The sequence below is a fragment of the Alnus glutinosa genome, chromosome 10 (genome assembly GCF_958979055.1).
Source record: "Alnus glutinosa chromosome 10, dhAlnGlut1.1, whole genome shotgun sequence".
In the NCBI taxonomy this organism is placed as follows: Eukaryota; Viridiplantae; Streptophyta; class Magnoliopsida; order Fagales; family Betulaceae; genus Alnus; species Alnus glutinosa.
Genome location: NC_084895.1, coordinates 3,953,352 through 3,971,912, shown reverse-complemented (window position 1 = coordinate 3,971,912; position 18,561 = coordinate 3,953,352). Strand labels below are relative to the sequence as shown.

General features: G+C 35.5%; 2 protein-coding genes and 1 long non-coding RNA gene across 4 annotated transcripts; all 3 read right to left on the bottom strand.

Annotated features, from left to right (window-relative positions):
• Nucleotides 1-4,547: 4,547 nt before the first annotated feature.
• On the bottom strand, nt 4,548-5,163 carry LOC133880609 (ethylene-responsive transcription factor ERF098-like). The gene has a single exon (XM_062319593.1). It carries the CDS (start codon nt 5,108-5,110, stop codon nt 4,646-4,648), a length of 465 nt encoding a protein of 154 aa, XP_062175577.1. The 5' UTR covers nt 5,111-5,163; the 3' UTR covers nt 4,548-4,645.
• A 5,951-nt stretch (nt 5,164-11,114) lies between these two features.
• On the bottom strand, nt 11,115-11,820 carry LOC133880522 (ethylene-responsive transcription factor ERF098-like). The gene has a single exon (XM_062319472.1). The coding sequence runs from the start codon at nt 11,764-11,766 to the stop codon at nt 11,302-11,304; it is 465 nt and encodes a 154-aa protein (XP_062175456.1). The 5' UTR covers nt 11,767-11,820; the 3' UTR covers nt 11,115-11,301.
• Nucleotides 11,821-12,683: 863 nt separating this feature from the next.
• On the bottom strand, nt 12,684-15,572 carry LOC133879368 (uncharacterized). Of its 2 annotated transcripts, none has more exons than XR_009902058.1 (2): nt 15,034-15,572; nt 12,684-13,022 (listed from the first exon to the last, which is right to left on the bottom strand). It is a non-coding gene; the product is annotated as an uncharacterized LOC133879368 (long non-coding RNA). The 2 variants fall into 2 exon arrangements; XR_009902057.1 differs by having other exon boundaries at nt 15,039-15,572.
• Nucleotides 15,573-18,561: the final 2,989 nt, after the last annotated feature.

Genomic DNA, 18,561 nt, shown 5'->3' with positions numbered 1-18,561 from the left:
TGGTGGTAACAGCCAGCTAGCCAGCCAACATGTGGCATGTTCTACCGCAGTACTATATATATATATATATATATATATATATATCGTGGGGTTGATCGAAACAATTTGAGTCAGATCAGACGGTTGGAATTTGACATCGCCAGTACGCTTCCTCGAAGAGTCGAAGCAGAACGACATTTCGATTAATCAATCTTCCACTATTTATTACGTCAAAGAAATTGTTCATGATCAACGTCATGGTACTTGTCATCCTGTCGTACATGCCACGTGGCATAAACATATTTTTCTCCTGACATTTTTAAATTTCATGGAAAATGTGAATTTTTAAAAATACACTATTTTTTTTATAAGTCTTTGCATTATGTGCTCCAATAATTTAAAAATACACGGCGCGTCCTCTGCACGCGCCGGTTCCGGTGACGATGCTCCCCGGCCCTTACTGTTTGTGTGATCTCTGTTTTGTGTTATTCCTGTGTTCCTCCGGTCACAGACTGTCTTTGTAATACTTAAATTTGTACTGAACTATTTATTGGCATGTTACTAGATCAACCCTCTTTTTTTAAGAGTGTGCATTATTATAAAGAGAGGCCCAAACGGTGTCCTTGTATTGTTTCTGTATTGCTAGACAGCTGTTTTTAAGTCAGATCCTTCTGACTTATGATTTAGGGTTCTTGTGCCTCTTTGTCATGTAATTGCCTTCGGGCTTTTAGTAATATATTGTAGCACATGCTATTTGTTCCAAAAAAAAAAAAAAAAAAAAAAAAAAAAAAAAAAAAAGATCCCTAAAACTTGAGCAGCTCTTTTTGCTCTTTTTCTTTTCCTATAAGCATCTTTCTTAATAATATGGCTCTTAAGAATCATGGTTTGATCACAGTATTCCTGTGATCTGCTGGGCAGCACGTAGGGATATTATGTTAATTATGATGAGAAATCTGATTAAGAAGTTGGGGTTCTACGTTCTCTTAGATGGAGCTGCAGTATCATGGTATGCATGTGAACTATAGCCTTGACGCAGGAAGGAAGGGATTTGTCATGCCCTCCGTTTTTGGGATATAAGGAAACGTGAACTATAAAAATAAAAGAACGTCCACACATTTCCAAGAGATAACATAGGATAAGAGAATTAACTTCATACTTCTTATATATGTATGTATATTGCAGTTTTAAGTTAGTACAAAACAATGTCAGGAATAAACAAAAGAAAATATTATACAATATATCAAAAGTTGGTCCAGTTTATGAAGATCTATTGTTATAGGTAAGTCATCGCCATCGCTTTAAAAATCCGGCCTACAGTGTTTAAAGCTATACATAATCAAAAAGAAAAGGTCCCTGGCTATGATATTTTATTATTCAAAACAAACATAAACCCAATAATCCTCATCAATGAGCCAAAACTTCGGGTCGTTATACGTTGCGACCCCAATTGGAATCCTGGCTAGGAGGATGATTACGAAAAGAGTCATCTGAAAAGTTTAGAGGGGAAATGGGTGAGTTCGACAACTTAGTAAGTAACACAATATAATAATAGTAGTACAACTCAATAAGTAACACAACAAACCTTACAGATAAAAGAATTTAAATCAAATAATGAAGAATATAATTATTATTCCTTTATCATGTATATTTAAGCCCTTTTTGTCCCAACTCTGCTTTTAACCATGAGCACATGCATGTTTGGCTTGTTCCAAGAGACCCACATTGACTCATCCTGTCGCCAAAGGGGGGAGCTTTATAGGGATGGGGGCTTTCCTAGGTGAAGGCCACCATGTTGATAGTCCACACCTTCGTGTATCCATCCTTCAGTGTGGTTGTTATACTATCCATATAACACATATGATCCAGATTAATTGTAACATTATGGTGTCGCAGAGTAAAACTTTATTCATATAGTGTATATCATATATATAATGTGAGAACTCATTTATAACCAGTGGCGGAGCCAGGATTCTTGCCCAGGGGGGTCAAGATTTAATTTTTATTTTTATATAAGAAAAAAAGAATAAAGTTAAATATAAATTAATTTTTAAATAAATATAGCTAAAAAAAATTCATTTATTGCTTAAAACATATAAATGTAACATACAATTTATTCTATTACGTATTGCCTAGCCTGTTACTTTATTCAATTATCTTTGACGAGTTTTCATAATTGGTTGACAAACTGAAGAAAAAAAAAATACACTTTAGAATTTCTAAAAAGTTTAAATGGCAATTCTCAATTTGTAAATTTGTTTTTCACTGTCAATGACCTTATTTTTAGCTCAGCTTTTCCTTAATTTAGGCCTTAATATACTATTTGCTTCTTCTTCTTCTTTTTTTTTTTTTTTTTTTTTTTTTAAGTCAGCTATACTTGAGGCTTTTTTTTAAAGTATATATTTAGAGTTTAGACACACCATTGTTTTCTGCCTTTTGTTTTTAAGCCAACACGACCCATTGGCCCACCCCATGCCACATACGTTTTTTTTTTCCTAGCCCACTAACGCAATTTACAAAAGCAAAAATAAACTAAAGAAAGAAAGAAGTTAGTCAAGGCAGTGGCCCACAGGCCACAAGGCCACAAACAAAATAGTCCAACGAATTTATTAAAACGGTGTGTTTAAGGGGCATTGTCATTCTCATCATCTTCTTCCCCATTTTCATCTGGTTCTAACCTAAACGTAAAATTCAGAAAAATTTCAAGATCTAGACGTCCCCGTAGCTGAAGTTTGCCCCTAAAGTTTGATGACTGGGTTTCGATTGTCCCTGATTTTGCAGTTGAGGGTGGGCAAAAAGGGCATCTAGAAGATTTCCTACCATGAGTAAGAAATATTTTTGGAGGTTGAGGGGGGGCATGTGCCCCCCCCTCGACCCCCCCTGGCTCCGCCCCTGTTTATAACTATGTATAATTTCACCAACTTCATATGATCATACGAGATTCTAATCACATTTTATAACAAGAAAATTTATCATGGCTAAAATATAAAAAGGCAAGTAACTCTAGAAACATTAAAAATGAAGAAGTTTAAAGGATTCCGACCTTTTCTTCGAAAATTTTAATAAAATTTATGTCGAGGTTTTTAAGGTTGCGTTCCCTTGCGTGTTTTATGAGTGGGATTAACTACCTTCCACCTAGATTAGATCACAAGAATATATTTAGAGGATATTCAAAAGATAATCAAATTCGGTGCACATTTATACTGAAATTTTATTGAAATAAAATTTGTATAATAAAAACATATAATGGAAAAAACTCAGGCACATGAAACCAGATCACCATCAGGCGAGACATTCCTTTGCATGCATAAAACCATAACACATCAAGCATGCAACAAAATTTCCTCAAAACCGTCGAGAGCAAAGAGACTCCCATGACATTCATAAATATTCTCATGCTATTACCCTATTAAACCAGAACAACCAGTAATTTGAAATTTCTTACTACTCACATTCGAAACATGGTAAAACACTCTATTACTAACACAAAAGTCTCATATGGCAGCTTCAAACATTCCATTCTTATGTATGAAACCCACCCCTTAAGCCTATAGCATCATCCAAAACCCATTTCTTGCCATCCATGAACCTAAAAGATGAAAACACATGGTATTCTCCCCTTGGACAGATTCAGTCTACACACAAAGTCACCAAACTTTTCTGTCTCTCCCTCTCCACTTAAGAAGGCTTTTTATCTTAGCAAGAAAATTCAAGTCAATCCACATTATCAGGCCCCTCTATGTTCGATTAGCATGTCATAATCTTTCTTCAACATTCCAGCAATTACAAAGTTTCATGATCAACAAAAAACTCATCACAACTCAAAATCTCAATAACCCAATTGTTTAAAGAGAGCAACATCATCAATTTAGATCTCATAGTAATGTGAATAGTGTGCTCGACTATGTGTAATGGTATGTTGTTTGTCAAATATACCCATTATCAGTCATTATTATCCCCAATATTTCTTGGAACAGTGTAGCTAGTCCCAAAACACAATTCCTTTCAAGGTATTGTTTTCCTTCTTCTATTTTTTCGTTCATTTTTTCTTTTTTTTGCTCCCGAGAACCGTTCGAAGAACAAAAACAAAAACCGATTTCCTAAAGGACCTGAACTTTCTATAGCTACAGCCTTTCAAATATGGATTCCTAACTTGTCCAGTTCAACTTTTTGTAAGCTGTCATGGTTGAAGTGTGTTATAGGTCTGCATCCTATGGCAGAAGAAATCTTGTAGTAGCAAGACTCTCTTAATTTAGAATGAGAATGTATAATTTTATTAGGAGTTTAAGACTATAATAACTTAGAGATAATAAGTTATCTTTATTGATAACATTAGAATTAAGATTTAAATGTTATAGATAATATATTATCAATAACATTAGAAGTGATTTATTCTAGTTAGTCTTTTACTGATACTTTGCATTTTAAGTATCGATTTAAAGACCCCATAAGTTCTTTAATATAATTAAGCAAAAATTAAGAAATTACAGCCTTATGGTATCTGTTATGTTATGTGCTTCAGAAATTAAGCCCATAACAAATGGCAAATGAATATGCAGAAATTGGCTTAACTAACTTAACTAAAACAGCAGACTTTCTTTTTCCTCAGACATGTTCCCCTACCAGAAACAGAGAAACCCAAAAAAAAAACAAAACAAAAGAATTCAGTTTATTTTGATACATTTTTCGACTGAAATTGATTTCTCATGTATTGGGATTCAAGAAGCTCCTCCAGCAACTTATTGTCCAAACACTCCAACTCTATGACTTCCCCTTCTTGTCCAGTACTCGACGAAGGACTACTCAGGCCAGTAGCACCTGAAGAGGAGGAAGACGATGATAAGGAAGCCATAGATGCCGACGAAGAGCTCGAGGAGTTTTGATGATGATGTTGGTACTCATTTGGGAAGTTGAGGATAGCTTGATGGCCACGGAAAGTAAAAGCAGCTCGGTCATAAGCTCTTGCCGCCTCTTCCGCTGTATCAAATGTTCCCAGCCATAGGCGAGCCCCATTTCTTGAAGGGTCACGTATCTCCGCCGCAAACTTCCCCCATGGCCGCCGGCGAATTCCCCGGTAACGAGCTTCTCTTCCCTCCTCTTCATTCCCTGCTCTCTTGCTCTTCCCGGCCTCCATGGATTTCTCAACGTTTTTTTAGGAATTCAAATTTGGTGGTAACAGCCAGCCAGCCAGCCAACATGTGGCATGTTCTACCGCAGTACTATATATATATATATATCGTGGGGTTGATCGAAACAATTTGAGTCAAATTTAACGGTTGGAATTTGACATCGCTATGTTTGGTTTAGTGCATGGTTTCAATATTTTTTTAAAAAAAATAATAATTTAAAATCGGAGTTAATAAAAACATAATTTTTAAAAAAACAATTAAACGTTTCATAAAATTTATGGTTTGAGAAAAAAATAGAGCCTTAAACTACCCTTAAAATGTGTTTTTTTTTGAAAATAAAATAAAAATAAAAAAATAAAAATTGATGAGTTGCTGATGCTCATTCATTACATTTATCCTAATCCTTCTTCAAAAGAAAATATCCCAAAAAGGCAGTTAATTTTAGCTTGTTTTGATAGAGGGGAAAGTATGATAAAGTCAATAGCCTTACTCTTCCACAAAAGGCACATTAAGGAAAGAGGTTTGCTCAAGGCTTATAAAGCCCACAACCCAAGTATACATTAGCAATGTGAGAATCTTAACACGCCCTCTCACATGTGGCATTATTATCCAAACAAGTGTACATCGATAGAGAAGGCTCAACATTGTCCAAAGCCCTGAAGTTCTGATACCTAAGGAAAGAGGCTCACAACCCAAATATACCTTGACAATGTGAGACTCTTAACAAAGTATAGCTCCTCATAAACTACTATGATAACAAAAAAAAAAAAAAAAAAGAAGAAGAAGAAGTAAAAGATCAAAATCACTCTTCATGGAAATACGTTATCAAAATGCCTAAAACTTGAGTTGTTATCGAGTAGCTCTTTTTGTTCTTATTTCATCAATTTTTTTTTTTTTTTTTTATTTTTTTTAACAAGATACCTGTGAAATATCAAAATTTTTTTCTGAAGAAAAATATTACTAGAAAACAAAACAATTAAAAAATATATATATATATAAAACAAAAAATTCCCAGGCCATGGTGGTCTAACCTCCACGATCACGGGACTTCGATCAAGCATATGTACCAAATTGTTGTCCCAGATCTTTATTGTCTATAGTAAATGTGTGTTTGACATTGCTAGTTCGTAGATAAAAAGTGCAATTTTAAATCAAATCGTAGAAAATGAATCATTTAAAATTGTGTTTAAAAAAAAAAAAAAAAAAAAAAAAAAACTTGCGATTTGAAAACATAAAAAAACTGTGTTTCAAAATCACAAGCAATGGAATGCTTTTTTAAAAATGTACAATTTAAAAAGCTAAACAACAATTTTAAATGTTAAACTGTAATTTTACTAAATGCTTAAATGTCTTTTTTTTTTTTTTTTAAAATCATGTTTTCAAATCATATTTAAATCTCATTTATTAAAATTGCAAAACCAAACAAACCTTAAATTAACTCGATATAGGCACTTATTGACTGGAAAAGTAAAAAAATAATGAAATTTTCTTGTTTAACTGTATTTAGATGAATCAACGTGAATGTAATATATGGTTAAGCAAACTTACAAATATGAATTGTTTGGGAGAACAATTTTTTAAAAAAATTGCAATTTGAAAATACAGAAAAATTTACATTTTTAAATCGTAGATAAGGGAATGCATTTTTAAAAATGCACGATTTTAAAGACTAAACTGCGCTTTTAAAGGCCAAATTGTGATTTAATCCAATGCTTAATTGCATTTTTCAAAACCGCACGTTTTAAAATCGCAAACCCTAAATCAAGTAATATGACATCTCAACAATGCTGGAGAGCAGGAAAATTTGCACTCAAGCATCCCTAAATGAACTCTACCACTCGGAAGTTATGAAGGCCCAAACTATCCTCAAACATGCCATCAGGCATCTTCCCTGTGAACATCAACAAAAGGAAGCCATTTCCAAATCATCATTATACAATAACACCTACTTCCCTCTACCATATTCTGAAATTCACATGGATTCTAGTCATAATGTCAAGGGGCTTCATTTACTGATGAGTCAGAACAAATATTCTGCACATGATATTTTATGTATGAATCCTATGGAAAACGGGAACCTCATTTTTCATGATTGTGGATGTTCTAGAAGGATTTTGGAGGGAACTATTAAGTAAAGACCGATGATTGGAATGCAGAAAATTTTGAACGCCTAGCCGTCAATCCAGAATCTTTGCAAGACAGTTGAGTGTCAGGGTGGTACGCCGCCAAAGGGGGAGGGGGTAACGGCACCACCTCCGATGCTTAAGTCAGTAAAAGCATAAAGGTAAGAATGAGAAACATAAATGGAGATTATAACATGAGAGCATACCTATTCTAGCCTCATACTGACCTTACATAGGCTAAATATAGCTTTGTTAGTGTGCTTTCATAAGACAATTGTCTCGGCCACCAATTTGGCATTTGATTATGGGAAAGATTATGATTCCCCTTCTTTTAATGAGTTGTCTTTTTCAAGTGGGTCCAAACGTTCCTTTCCATAAAAGATTGTTGCTTCATATTGAATTTCTCTTCTAAATGTGTGCTTCACGTAAGGCTGTGTTTGGGCTGGCTGTCCACTAAGCCGATGAAAATTTACACATCTCCACAGGAGGCCTTTTCATAATTGCAACAGAAAGAATTTGGATTCAAATTTACACATCTCCACAGGAGGCCTTTTCATAATTGCAACAGTCCATTTATTGTTTTTGAATTGTTTATCTTTTTGCAACAGAAAGAATTTGGATTCAATGAAGAGAGAATGAGCAATTATGCAGCAGCAGAAGTCCAAATCAAATCGGGGAAAAAGTCAAAATGCTATAAAGAGTTTGGCCTGTGTGATTCGACATCTAATAACAAAAAGAAGAAAATGCCAGAAACAGAGGCTAGATGTGGAGTTGCCATTGTAGAAGAAGTTGTAAGAGAACAATAAGACAACATAGTCCCTTCTCTCGTCAACCCAGACAAATCAGTGTCCAACATATTGTCTGTCATTATTATCCCCAATATTCCTTTCAAGGTATTGTTTTCCTTCTTTTCTTTTTTCATTTATTTATTTTTTTTCATTCTCAAGAACTGTTCGAGAAACAAAAACAAAAACCGATTATTGACGTTGAACTTTTGGTCTTAAGCTCTTAACACTGCATTGAGTACTGAATTAATCTCTTCAATGTTTCCACTTCCAGTACCAAAACTGCTTAAACTAACGTAAAACATTGACACGAGCTCAAATCAGGATTAGGAGGGAAGAACATTTAAGAATACATTAACTTTTTCTTATATATTTAGTAAATTTAGTCAATTTAGTTCAAGTTTCTTAGGAATTCAAATTTGGTCGCAACAGCCAGCCAAATTGAGTCAAATCTGACGGTAGAGCGATGTTTCTTGTGCACGCAAAGTGTAGGGTTGATCGTAATAATTTGAGCGAGATCAGACGGTTGGAATTTGCCATCGCCAGGAAGCTTCCTGATCAAAGAGTCAAAGCAGAACGACATTTCTATTCTTCCACTATTTATTCTGTCAAAGAAATTGCTTTTGACCGTCATGGTACTTGTCATCCTGTCATACATCGTACATGCACCGGGACATAAAGGGGAATGGAATTAAAACCTTATGATTTTAACTTAACATATTTTTCTCGTGAAAATCTAGATTTCTAAATTACATGCAAAAAATAACTCTAAGAGTCTTATAGAGAGAGAAAGAGAGAGCTTGAATATTGGTTGTGTTTGTGCCCGCAGGGGAGGGGTGGGGGGTCCGCTTTTTCTCTAAGCCCTTTTAGGGCTATGAAGGCTTTTGCTCCTCCCTGAGTTAATCTAGTGGAGGCTAGGAGTTTTCCAACCATTAGGGCTGTGGAGTTTTGATTCTCCCGAACTAGATTCAATAGTGGCTGACTTTCTTCTAATCATTCTAGGGCTATAGAGCTTTGTGTTTTTTTAGAAGGAAGGCTCTATCGAGATGTCCCGATTGGGGAGTGGCTACTCCGTTCGAGTCGCCGGCGTTATACTTGGCCAAGCTTTAGTCTTCACCATCTATTTTCGAAGCCAGATCTGTGCATTTCAGCGCGTGGCCAACACGCACCAAGGTGTTTGTTACCTTAGGCCGCACGTGATGGCCATGCTCCGTCTTTCTTGCCATGTTCGATGACGCCCGGTGGACCGTGGTGAACGCCTTGCTACAAGAGTTTCCAGAGAAGGCATGTGTTCTATATGTGCTGTCTCCGATGACGGCAGCTCTCCCGATGGTAGCTCTGTGTTGGATGCTTTCTATATCTGTTTCCTTTTTTTTTTAATGTTGTTTCTTCGGCAGTTTGTTCTGTTTGTTTAGATCAACCTAGTCATTACTTTTAGCCCAAAATGTGTGACCTACTCCCAGTTCAAGCAAAGTTTTATGTCAACGTAAATGCATCATTCTGTTTGGCTAGATTTATTTGTAGTAGCTGTCTATGATGGTTTGGTTGTAACTTGTGTAACTATCCGTTTGGTCTTGATTAATGGAAAGTTTACTTTCTTCTCAAAAAATAAATAAATAAATAGGCTATGTAATGCAAAATAGACAAGATGGTTGTTGGAAGGCAAGATAGATCCGGAAACAAAAGCAGGAGCTGTGAAATATTGAATATTATTACTCGCTCAAGTCAAGCAGATGAAAGCATATCGGAGTGCGACGGTGATTTGTCTCATCTTTTTTACGAAATTACAATTACAAGGTGATGCATTGAAAATTAATGACCCGATATGACCAACTGATTGATGGTGCAAAAATTATGTTAAATAGTTTTTTTTTGTTCTGTAGGTTCTACTTAGTATTTGTGAGTGTTTCTGCTTCCATCAGGTTTCTTTCATCCAAAAAGAAAAAGAAAGAAAGAAAGAATTTGGATTCAATGAAGAGAGAATGAGCAATTATGCAGCAGCAGCAGCAGCTAGAATTCCAAATCAAGCTGGGGAGAAACTCAAAATACTATAAAAAGTAAAAAAAAAAGTTTGGCCTGTGTGATTCGGCATATAATAACAAAAAGAAGAAAATGTCAGAAACAGAGGCTAGATGTGGAGTTGCCATTGTAGAAGAAGTTGTAAGAGACAACAATAACACTGCATAGTCCCTTCTCTTGAAAGTAAAAAGTCTTTTATAGAAAAGTGAAAAAAAAAAAAAAAAAAAAAAAAAAAAAAAAAAAAGAAAGAAGAAGAAGAGGGTAGTATTATAGTGATTTTTTTATTTGAATAATAATCAAAAAATTATTGATATGATATAAAAAATAAAAAAATAAAAAGTGAAAATGTTTTGATGTAGGTTGTTATTGAAAAACATGAAAAAGTTGAAAAAAGAAAAAAAAAAAAAAAAAAAAGAATGAAAAAGTAGTGATGTGAATAATGTGCTCCTCTATGTGTAATGGTACGTTGTTTGTCAGACATACCCATTATTTGTCATTATTATCCCCAATATTTCTTATTTGTCATTATTATCCCCAATATTTCTTGGAACAGTGTAGCCAGTCCCAAAACACAAGTCCTTTCAAGGTATTGTTTTCCTTCTTCTCTCTTTTCATTCATTATTTTTTTATTTTTTTTTATTTTATTTTTTTGTTCTCGACAACCGTTCGAAGAACAAAAACAAAAACCGATTTCCCAAACGACCTGAACTTTCTATAGCTACAGCCTTCCAAATATGGATTCCTGACTTGTTCACTTCAACTTTTTGTAAGCTGTCATGGTTGAAGTGTGTTACGGGTCAGCATCTTATGGCAGAAGAAATCTTGTAGTAACAAGACTCTCTTAATTTAGAATAAGAATGTATAATTTCATTAGGAGTTTAAAACTATAATAACTTAAAGATAATAAGTTATCTTTATTAAGAACATTAGAATTAGGATTAGATTATGAGTTAAATGTTATAGATAATATATTATCAATAACATTAGAAGTGATTTATTCTAGCTAGTCTTTTACTGATACTTTTACATTATAAGTGTCTATTTATAGACCCCATAAATATTTTAATATAATTAAGCAAAAATTAAGAAATTACAGTCTTATTGTATCTGTTATGTGCTTCAGAAATTAAGCCCATAACAAAGTGGCAAATGAATATGCAGAAATTGACTTAACTAACTTAACTAAAACAGCAGACTTTCTTTTTCCTCATACATGTTCTCCTACCAGAAACAGAGAAACCCAAAAAAAACAAAACAAAAGAATCCAGTTTATTTTGATACATTTTTCGACTGAAATTGATTTCTCATGTATTGGGATTCAAGAAGCTCCTCCAGCAACTTATTGTCCAAACACTCCAACTCTATGACTTCCCCTTCTTGTCCAGTACTCGACGAAGAACTACTCAGGCCAGTAGCACCTGAAGAGGAGGACGACGATGATAAGGAAGCCATAGATGCCGACGAAGAGCTCGAGGAGTTTTGATGATGATGTTGGTACTCATTTGGGAAGTTGAGGATAGCTTGATGGCCACGGAAAGCAAAAGCAGCTCGGTCATAAGCTCTTGCCGCCTCTTCCGCTGTTTCAAATGTTCCCAGCCACAGGCGAGCCCCACTTCTTGAAGGGTCACGTATCTCCGCCGCAAACTTCCCCCATGGCCGCCGGCGAATTCCCCGGTAACGAGCTTCTCTTCCCTCCTCTTCATTCCCTGCTCTCTTCCTCTTCCCAGCCTCCATGGATTTCTCAACGTTTTTTCAGGAATTCAAATTTGGTGCTAACAGCCAGCCAGCCAGCCAACATGTGGCGTTCTACCGTAGTACTATATATATATCGTGGGGTTGATCGAAATAATTTGAGTCAGATCTGACGGTTGGAATTTGACATCGCCAGGAAGCTTCCTCGAAGAGTCAAAGCAGAACGACATTTGGATTCTTCCACAATTTATTATGTCGAAGAAATTGTTCATTATCAACGTCATGGTACTTGTCATCCTGTCATACATGTCACGTGACATAAACATATTTTTCTCGTGACATTTTTTAAAGAGAAATTATCCCTACACTCATTTCTCATAACAGCCCCACAACAAGCTGACGTAGCTGGTAATATTTTATTATTTTTTTATTGTAAAAAAATAATAAAATATTACCAGCTACGTCAGCTTGTTGTGAGAAATGAGTGTAGGGATCATTTCTCTTTTTTAAATTTCATGAAAAATGTGAATTTTTAAAAATACACGATTTTGTATCAGTCTTTGTATCATGTGCTCCAATAATTTATCAAAATGCCTTTTGGGTTTTTAATTTTATTAAAAAGATCCCTAAAACTTGAGCAGCTCTTTTGGCTCTTTTTCTTTTCCTATAAGCATCTTTCTTAATAATATGGCTCTTAAGAATCAAGGTTTGATCACAGTATTCTTGTGATCTGCTGGGTAGCACGTAGGGATATTTTGTTAATTATGATGAGAAATCTGATTAAGAATTTGGGGTGCTACGTTCTCTTAGATGGAGCTGCAGTATCATGGTATGCATGTGAACTATAGCCTTGACACAGGAAGGAAGGGATTTGTCACGCCCTCCGTTTTGGGATATAAAGGAAACGTGAACTATAAAAATAAAAGAACGTCCACACATTTCCAAGAGATAACACAAGATAAGAGAATTTACTTCATACTTTTATATATATATTTTAGGTTAGTACAAAACAATACCAGGGATCAACAAAAGAAAACATTGTACAATATATCAAAAGTTGGTCCGGTCTATGAAGATCTATTGTTATAGGGAGGACATCGCCATCCGCTTTAAAAATCCGGCCTACAGTGTTTTAAGCTATACAAAATCAAAAAGAAAAGGTCCCTGGCTATGAAATATTATCATTCAAAATAGACATAAACCCAGTAATCCTCATCAATGAGCCAAAACTTTGGGCCGTTATACGTTGCAACCCCAATTGGAATCCCAGCTAGGAAGACGATTATGAAAAGAGTCATCTGAAAAGTTTAGAGGGGAAATGAGTGAGTTCAACAACTCAGTAAGCAACACAACATAATAATAGTAGTAAAACTCAATAAGTAACACAACAAACCTTACAGATAAAAGAATTTAAATCAAATAATGAAGAATATAATTATTATTCATTTATCATGTATATTTAACCCCTTTTTGTCCCAACTCCGCTTTTAACCATAAGTTACGCATGTTTGACTTGTCCCAAAAGACCCACATGGGCTCATCCTGTCGCTACAGGGGAGAGCTTTACCGGGATAGGGGCTTCCCCAGGTGAAGGCCACCCGGCTAATAGCCCAACCCTTTGCGTATCCGTCCTTCAGTGTGGTTGCCATAGTATCCATATAACACATATGATCCGGATTAATTGTAACATTATGTTGTCGCGGGGTAAAACTTTATTCGTATAGTATATATGTAACATATATATAATTTGAGAACTCGTTTATAACTATGTATAATTTCACCAACTTCATACGATCACATGAGATTCTAATCACATTTTATGACAAGAAAATTTATCATGGCTGAAATATAAAAAGGCAAGTAACTCTAGAAACATTAAAAATGGAATAGTTTTAGAGAATTTCCGACTTTTTCCTAGAAAAATTTAATAAAATTTATGTCAGGGTTTTTAAGGTTATGTTCTCTCACTCAGTATTTTATGAGTTGGGATTAGCTACCTTCAACCTAGATTAGATCACAAGAATATATTTAGAGGATATTCAAAAGATAATCAAATTCGGTGGACATTTATACTGAAATTTTATTGAAATAAATTTTGTATCATAAAAACATATAATGGAAAAAACTCAGGCACATGAAACCAGATCACCATCAGGCGAGACATTCCTTTGCATGCATAAAACCATAACACATCAAGCATGCAACAAAATTTCCTCAAAACCGTCGAGAGCAAAGAGACTCCCATGACATTCATAAATATTCTCATGCTATTACCCTATTAAACCAGAACAACCAGTAATTTGAAATTTCTTACTACTCACATTCGAAACATGGTAAAACACTCGATTACTAACACAAACGTCTCATATGGCAGCTTCAAACATTCCATTCTTATTTATGAAACCCACCCCTTAAGCCTATAGCATCATCCAAAACCCATTTCTTGCCATGCATGAACCTAAAAGATGAAAACACACGGTACTCTCCCCTTGGACAGATTCAGTCTACACACAAAGTCACCAAACCTTTCTGTCTCTCCCTCTCCACTTAAGAAGGCTTTTATCTTAGCAAGAAAATTCAAGTCAATCAACATTATCAGGCCCCTATATGTCCGATTAGCATGTCATAATCTTTCTTCAACATTCCAGCAATTACAAAGTTTCATTATCAACATAAAACTCATCACAACTCAAAATTTCAATAACCCAATTGTTTAAAGAGAGCAACATCATCAATTTAGATCTCATAGTACACTAAAATTGATTTAGAAACATGTAAAGCAACCAATTTTCAAATTCCAACATAGCCAATATATGAAGTTCATAAACAATCAAACTCATCTGGATCTATGTCATCCGATTCTTCTCTCCTTGATTTTCATTTTAAATGTTACAAAATTTCAAGGATCCAAAATTATTCAAACCTTACAGACTTTTATAACAATTCCGAAAACCAACTCTACACAAGCAACCTCAACACAGCACATATACCAAAAGGTCTTAGAGGAATTATTACAAACACTTTGTCCTCCTTTATGAACTCCTAACATGCAAACCCATCAAGGATTGAGTGAATCCCATAACAAAATCCCCAAATTGTACTACCCCACACTGTCGAGTATGATAGAAAATCCAAACTTCAATTAACCAACACACTAACATTAACATTAAATCCAAGAACAAGCATCATTATTCCACAAGCGAATTGAGACAAAATTAGAGACATGCAGTGAGGGATTTACGGGTCATACAGCACCTACACCTTGAGATCCTTAAGTGAAATTGGAAAACTAACACTAAAATTTATAACCTTACTTATCTTCCCCTTCTTGTCCACTCGACAAACAACTACTCCGGCCAGGAGCACCTGAAGAGGAGGAAGACAACGATAAGGATTTCATAGATGCCGACGAAGAGCTCGAGTTTTGATGATGATTTTGGCACTCATTTGGGAAGTTGAGGATAGCTTGATGGCCACGGGAAGCAAAAGCAGCTCGGTCATAAGCTCTTGCCGCCTCTTCCGCTGTATCAAATGTTCCCACACACTGGCGAGCCCCATTTCTTGAAGGGTCACGTATCTCCGCCGTAAACTACCCCCATGGCCGCCGCCGAACTCCCCGGTAACGAGCTTCTCTTCCCTCCTCTTCATTACCTGCTCTCTTCCTCTTCCCGGCCTCCATGGATTTCTCAACGTTTTTTAGGAATTCAAATTTGGTCGCAAGTCGCAACAGCCAGCCAAATTGAGTCAAATCTGACGGTAAAGCGATGTTTCTTGTGCACACAAGTGTAGGGATGATCGTAATAATTTGAGCCAGATCAGACGGTTGGAATTTGCCATCGCCAGGAAGCTTCCTGATCAAAGAGTCAAAGCAGAACGAGACTTCGATTCTTCCACTATTTATTCTGTCAAAGAAATTGCTTTTGACCGTCATGGTACTTGTCATCCTGTCATACATCATACATGCACCGGGACATAAAGGGGAATGGAATTAAAACCTTATGATTTTAACTTAACATATTTTTCTCATGAAAAAGCTTTCTAGATATAATACGACAAATACAATTTGAAATTTCTTTAACCCAAACTCTATCTATGATACACACAATAGTCTTTTTGCCTATTGTATGAATTGTTGCATTTGCATCCCGCTTAACATGGTCAATTCTCAAAGATCGCAGTTGCCTCAGCTTCAGTTTGATGCCATCTATAATATGACCAAAGCTGCTCCAATTGTTACATATCGCTTTAATTGCATTGATAATCTGTAGAGCATCTTCCTCTAGAATTATATCATGAAAGCCCATCTCTTTATTTGTTTCCACGGCATGGAGAGCTGCCAACGCTTTAGCCACCTTAGGTATAACTAAAAAAATTTTTGGTAGTGCTCCGTGTAGCTAAGACAACCCTCTCTTGATCCTTAACAACAAGGTCATATCCAATCCGCCCCTTCTTCTTATCCACAATTGCATTTTAATTAACTTTAGAAAAACCTTGGGGGGGGGGAGGGGGGTGGCGGCTGCCATAATGCGAGGAATATTGCATGGATTGGGCTTCATATTGTCAAACCTAATGCTCTTCTATACTTCGAACAATTTAGGTAACTATTTGTGAAAGAGTTTTTGTTGCATTGTTTTGCACTCACATTACAATTTGGATTTAGGAGCCATGGCCCACACAGGCCTTCATGTGGCTCTGCCACTACTCGTAGAAGTACCTCTTTGGTGAGCAAGTCCTTAATGACAAAAGAAGAAGATATGAAAATTGAAATAACAAATCATGCTTTGGCAAATCTTTTGAAAAGAAATGAGATTATATGAAGTATTGGGACAATGTAAAATATCATCAAGAAATAATTTAGTATGAGGTATAACAATTACAGAATAAACAGTATTGGTTGTCATATCTGTAGAACATTGTCATTGCCAACATTGACATTTTCATTTTCTTGGTTAGGTTGCTGCATGGTCAAGTTCTCAAGATCATCAGTCACATGATTGTTAGCACCACTATCAAGATACCAAAGTTGTTCTCCTTTAAATACGACATGGGTATGAGTTGTCATTGCAGCCAATTGAGATGGAGGATGCCTCCTTAATTTGATAAGAAAAATCTATGCCGGTGATAGCAGTTCAAAGCTTGATGATCTATTTGTTTTGCCGCAAATCTGACATGGATAAAATATTCTATATTTTATCTAATTTGAATTTAGTATTTGAATTTCCAATTTCAAGAATAAGGTTTTTAAGTTTTGCCAAATTTTAAATAAGACATTCAGTCACTCTATTGTCAAAATTAACAATTTGTCATCTGACACGTCATGCATCCATGTCAGCAAGTGCCATGTCATCCATAAAAAAAAAAAAAAAAAAAAAAAAAAAAAAAAAAATTAAAGACCCAACTCTAAATACGTTAAACCAATCGAGTAGACATTCGGTGTGGAAACTCTTAGAGAGAAGCAAAAACTTGAGATTTAGAGAAACAAAAAATATATTCTTTGTTATAGTTTCTAAAGCATTTTGATTAGGGATATAATATGCATCTTAGGGCAGGAAATTTATTTCCTTTTCCTAAGAAAAGTTCACCATTAACGCATTTGCGTTAATCCAATCAGGGGAATCATTTTGGTTAAATTCTTTGTAGAGAACTCGTAGAGCATAGATTGCTTTGTGAAGAACCTTAGGGTAGTGTTTCAGATTGATCACCATCCCTCAATGCCATTTTATGTCACTAGTCTTAGCAATATAAGCCATCCCAAGGAACTGTCTGGCTATAGGTGAGCCTAGGAAACCCTGATACAAAAAAATATAAGCTTTGAATTTTTATTTTTTATTATTATTTTTTTTAATGTCTTGATCTGATTTTATGTTCCATGTTTGTGGTTTTGCAGCAGAGGATTACTTTTGCATGACCTCTATGTATTAGTTGCTTTTCTGGAACAAGAATTTGACATCTAGAGATTTTTTTTTTTTAATTTTTTTTTTGATGTAAAATGCTCTCAAGAAAATTATTTTTCAGGAAAAATTTTCAGTATCTGACGCAAACGAAAAATTATTTTTCAAGAAGTTGAGCATTGTTTGGAATAATCTCACTCAAACGCAAGCCATCTAAAAAATCTCGGGCCTCGAGGCCAGTACCGGCCCACGGCCCACCTAAAGAGTCCCAGGCCTCAAGGCCAGCACCGGCTCATGAAGAATTGTGATCCCCAATTCCTCAAGTCCACTATTTTTATACCCAGCAGTTGATCTTAAGGGGGTCATGGAGTTTGACCTTTATAGCCAGGCTCTACTGGCCATACCTTTTTTCTTTTTCTTTTTTTGGTGACAGGGTGTTTGTGAAATGCCAATCATCCAGATGGTCCCCTACTGCGCAACTATGGTCAAAGGATCACAAATGAGTCAGCCATGAAAATGCCAAACTGCTAGTGTGAACATATGGTACCAAGCCCAGAGGATGAGGATCATACCTATTGGGTAAATCAAGGATGTTTGTTCTACTGATGAATGGAATGCAGAAATCGGATGGGCTCAAAGCAACTGGAAAGCAAAATCTCTTCTTGTTTTGCTCTTGAAACTGGATTTGATGGAACATATCTCCCACATATGGATAGAGAGGAATGCACACGATCATGCAAATAGATTTGTTTTTCTTTTATTCCTTTTTTCCTCAGCAATCATGTGAACTGATTCAAAGATGAAGAATGGCTACTCAATACTATTTCCCAAGATGTCAGATAAAGAGTTTCTTCTGATAGACACATCAAATCTGGACATCTCCACAGAAGACCTGCTCATAATTGCAATAGTCCATTTATTGTTTTTGAATTGGTTATCTTTGTTG

Bases quoted from the DNA above. Each gene is read 5' to 3' on its own strand.
- LOC133880609 (XM_062319593.1), bottom strand. From the start codon at position 5,110: ATGGAGGCCGGGAAGAGCAAGAGAGCAGGGAATGAAGAGGAGGGAAGA.
- LOC133880522 (XM_062319472.1), bottom strand. From the start codon at position 11,766: ATGGAGGCTGGGAAGAGGAAGAGAGCAGGGAATGAAGAGGAGGGAAGA.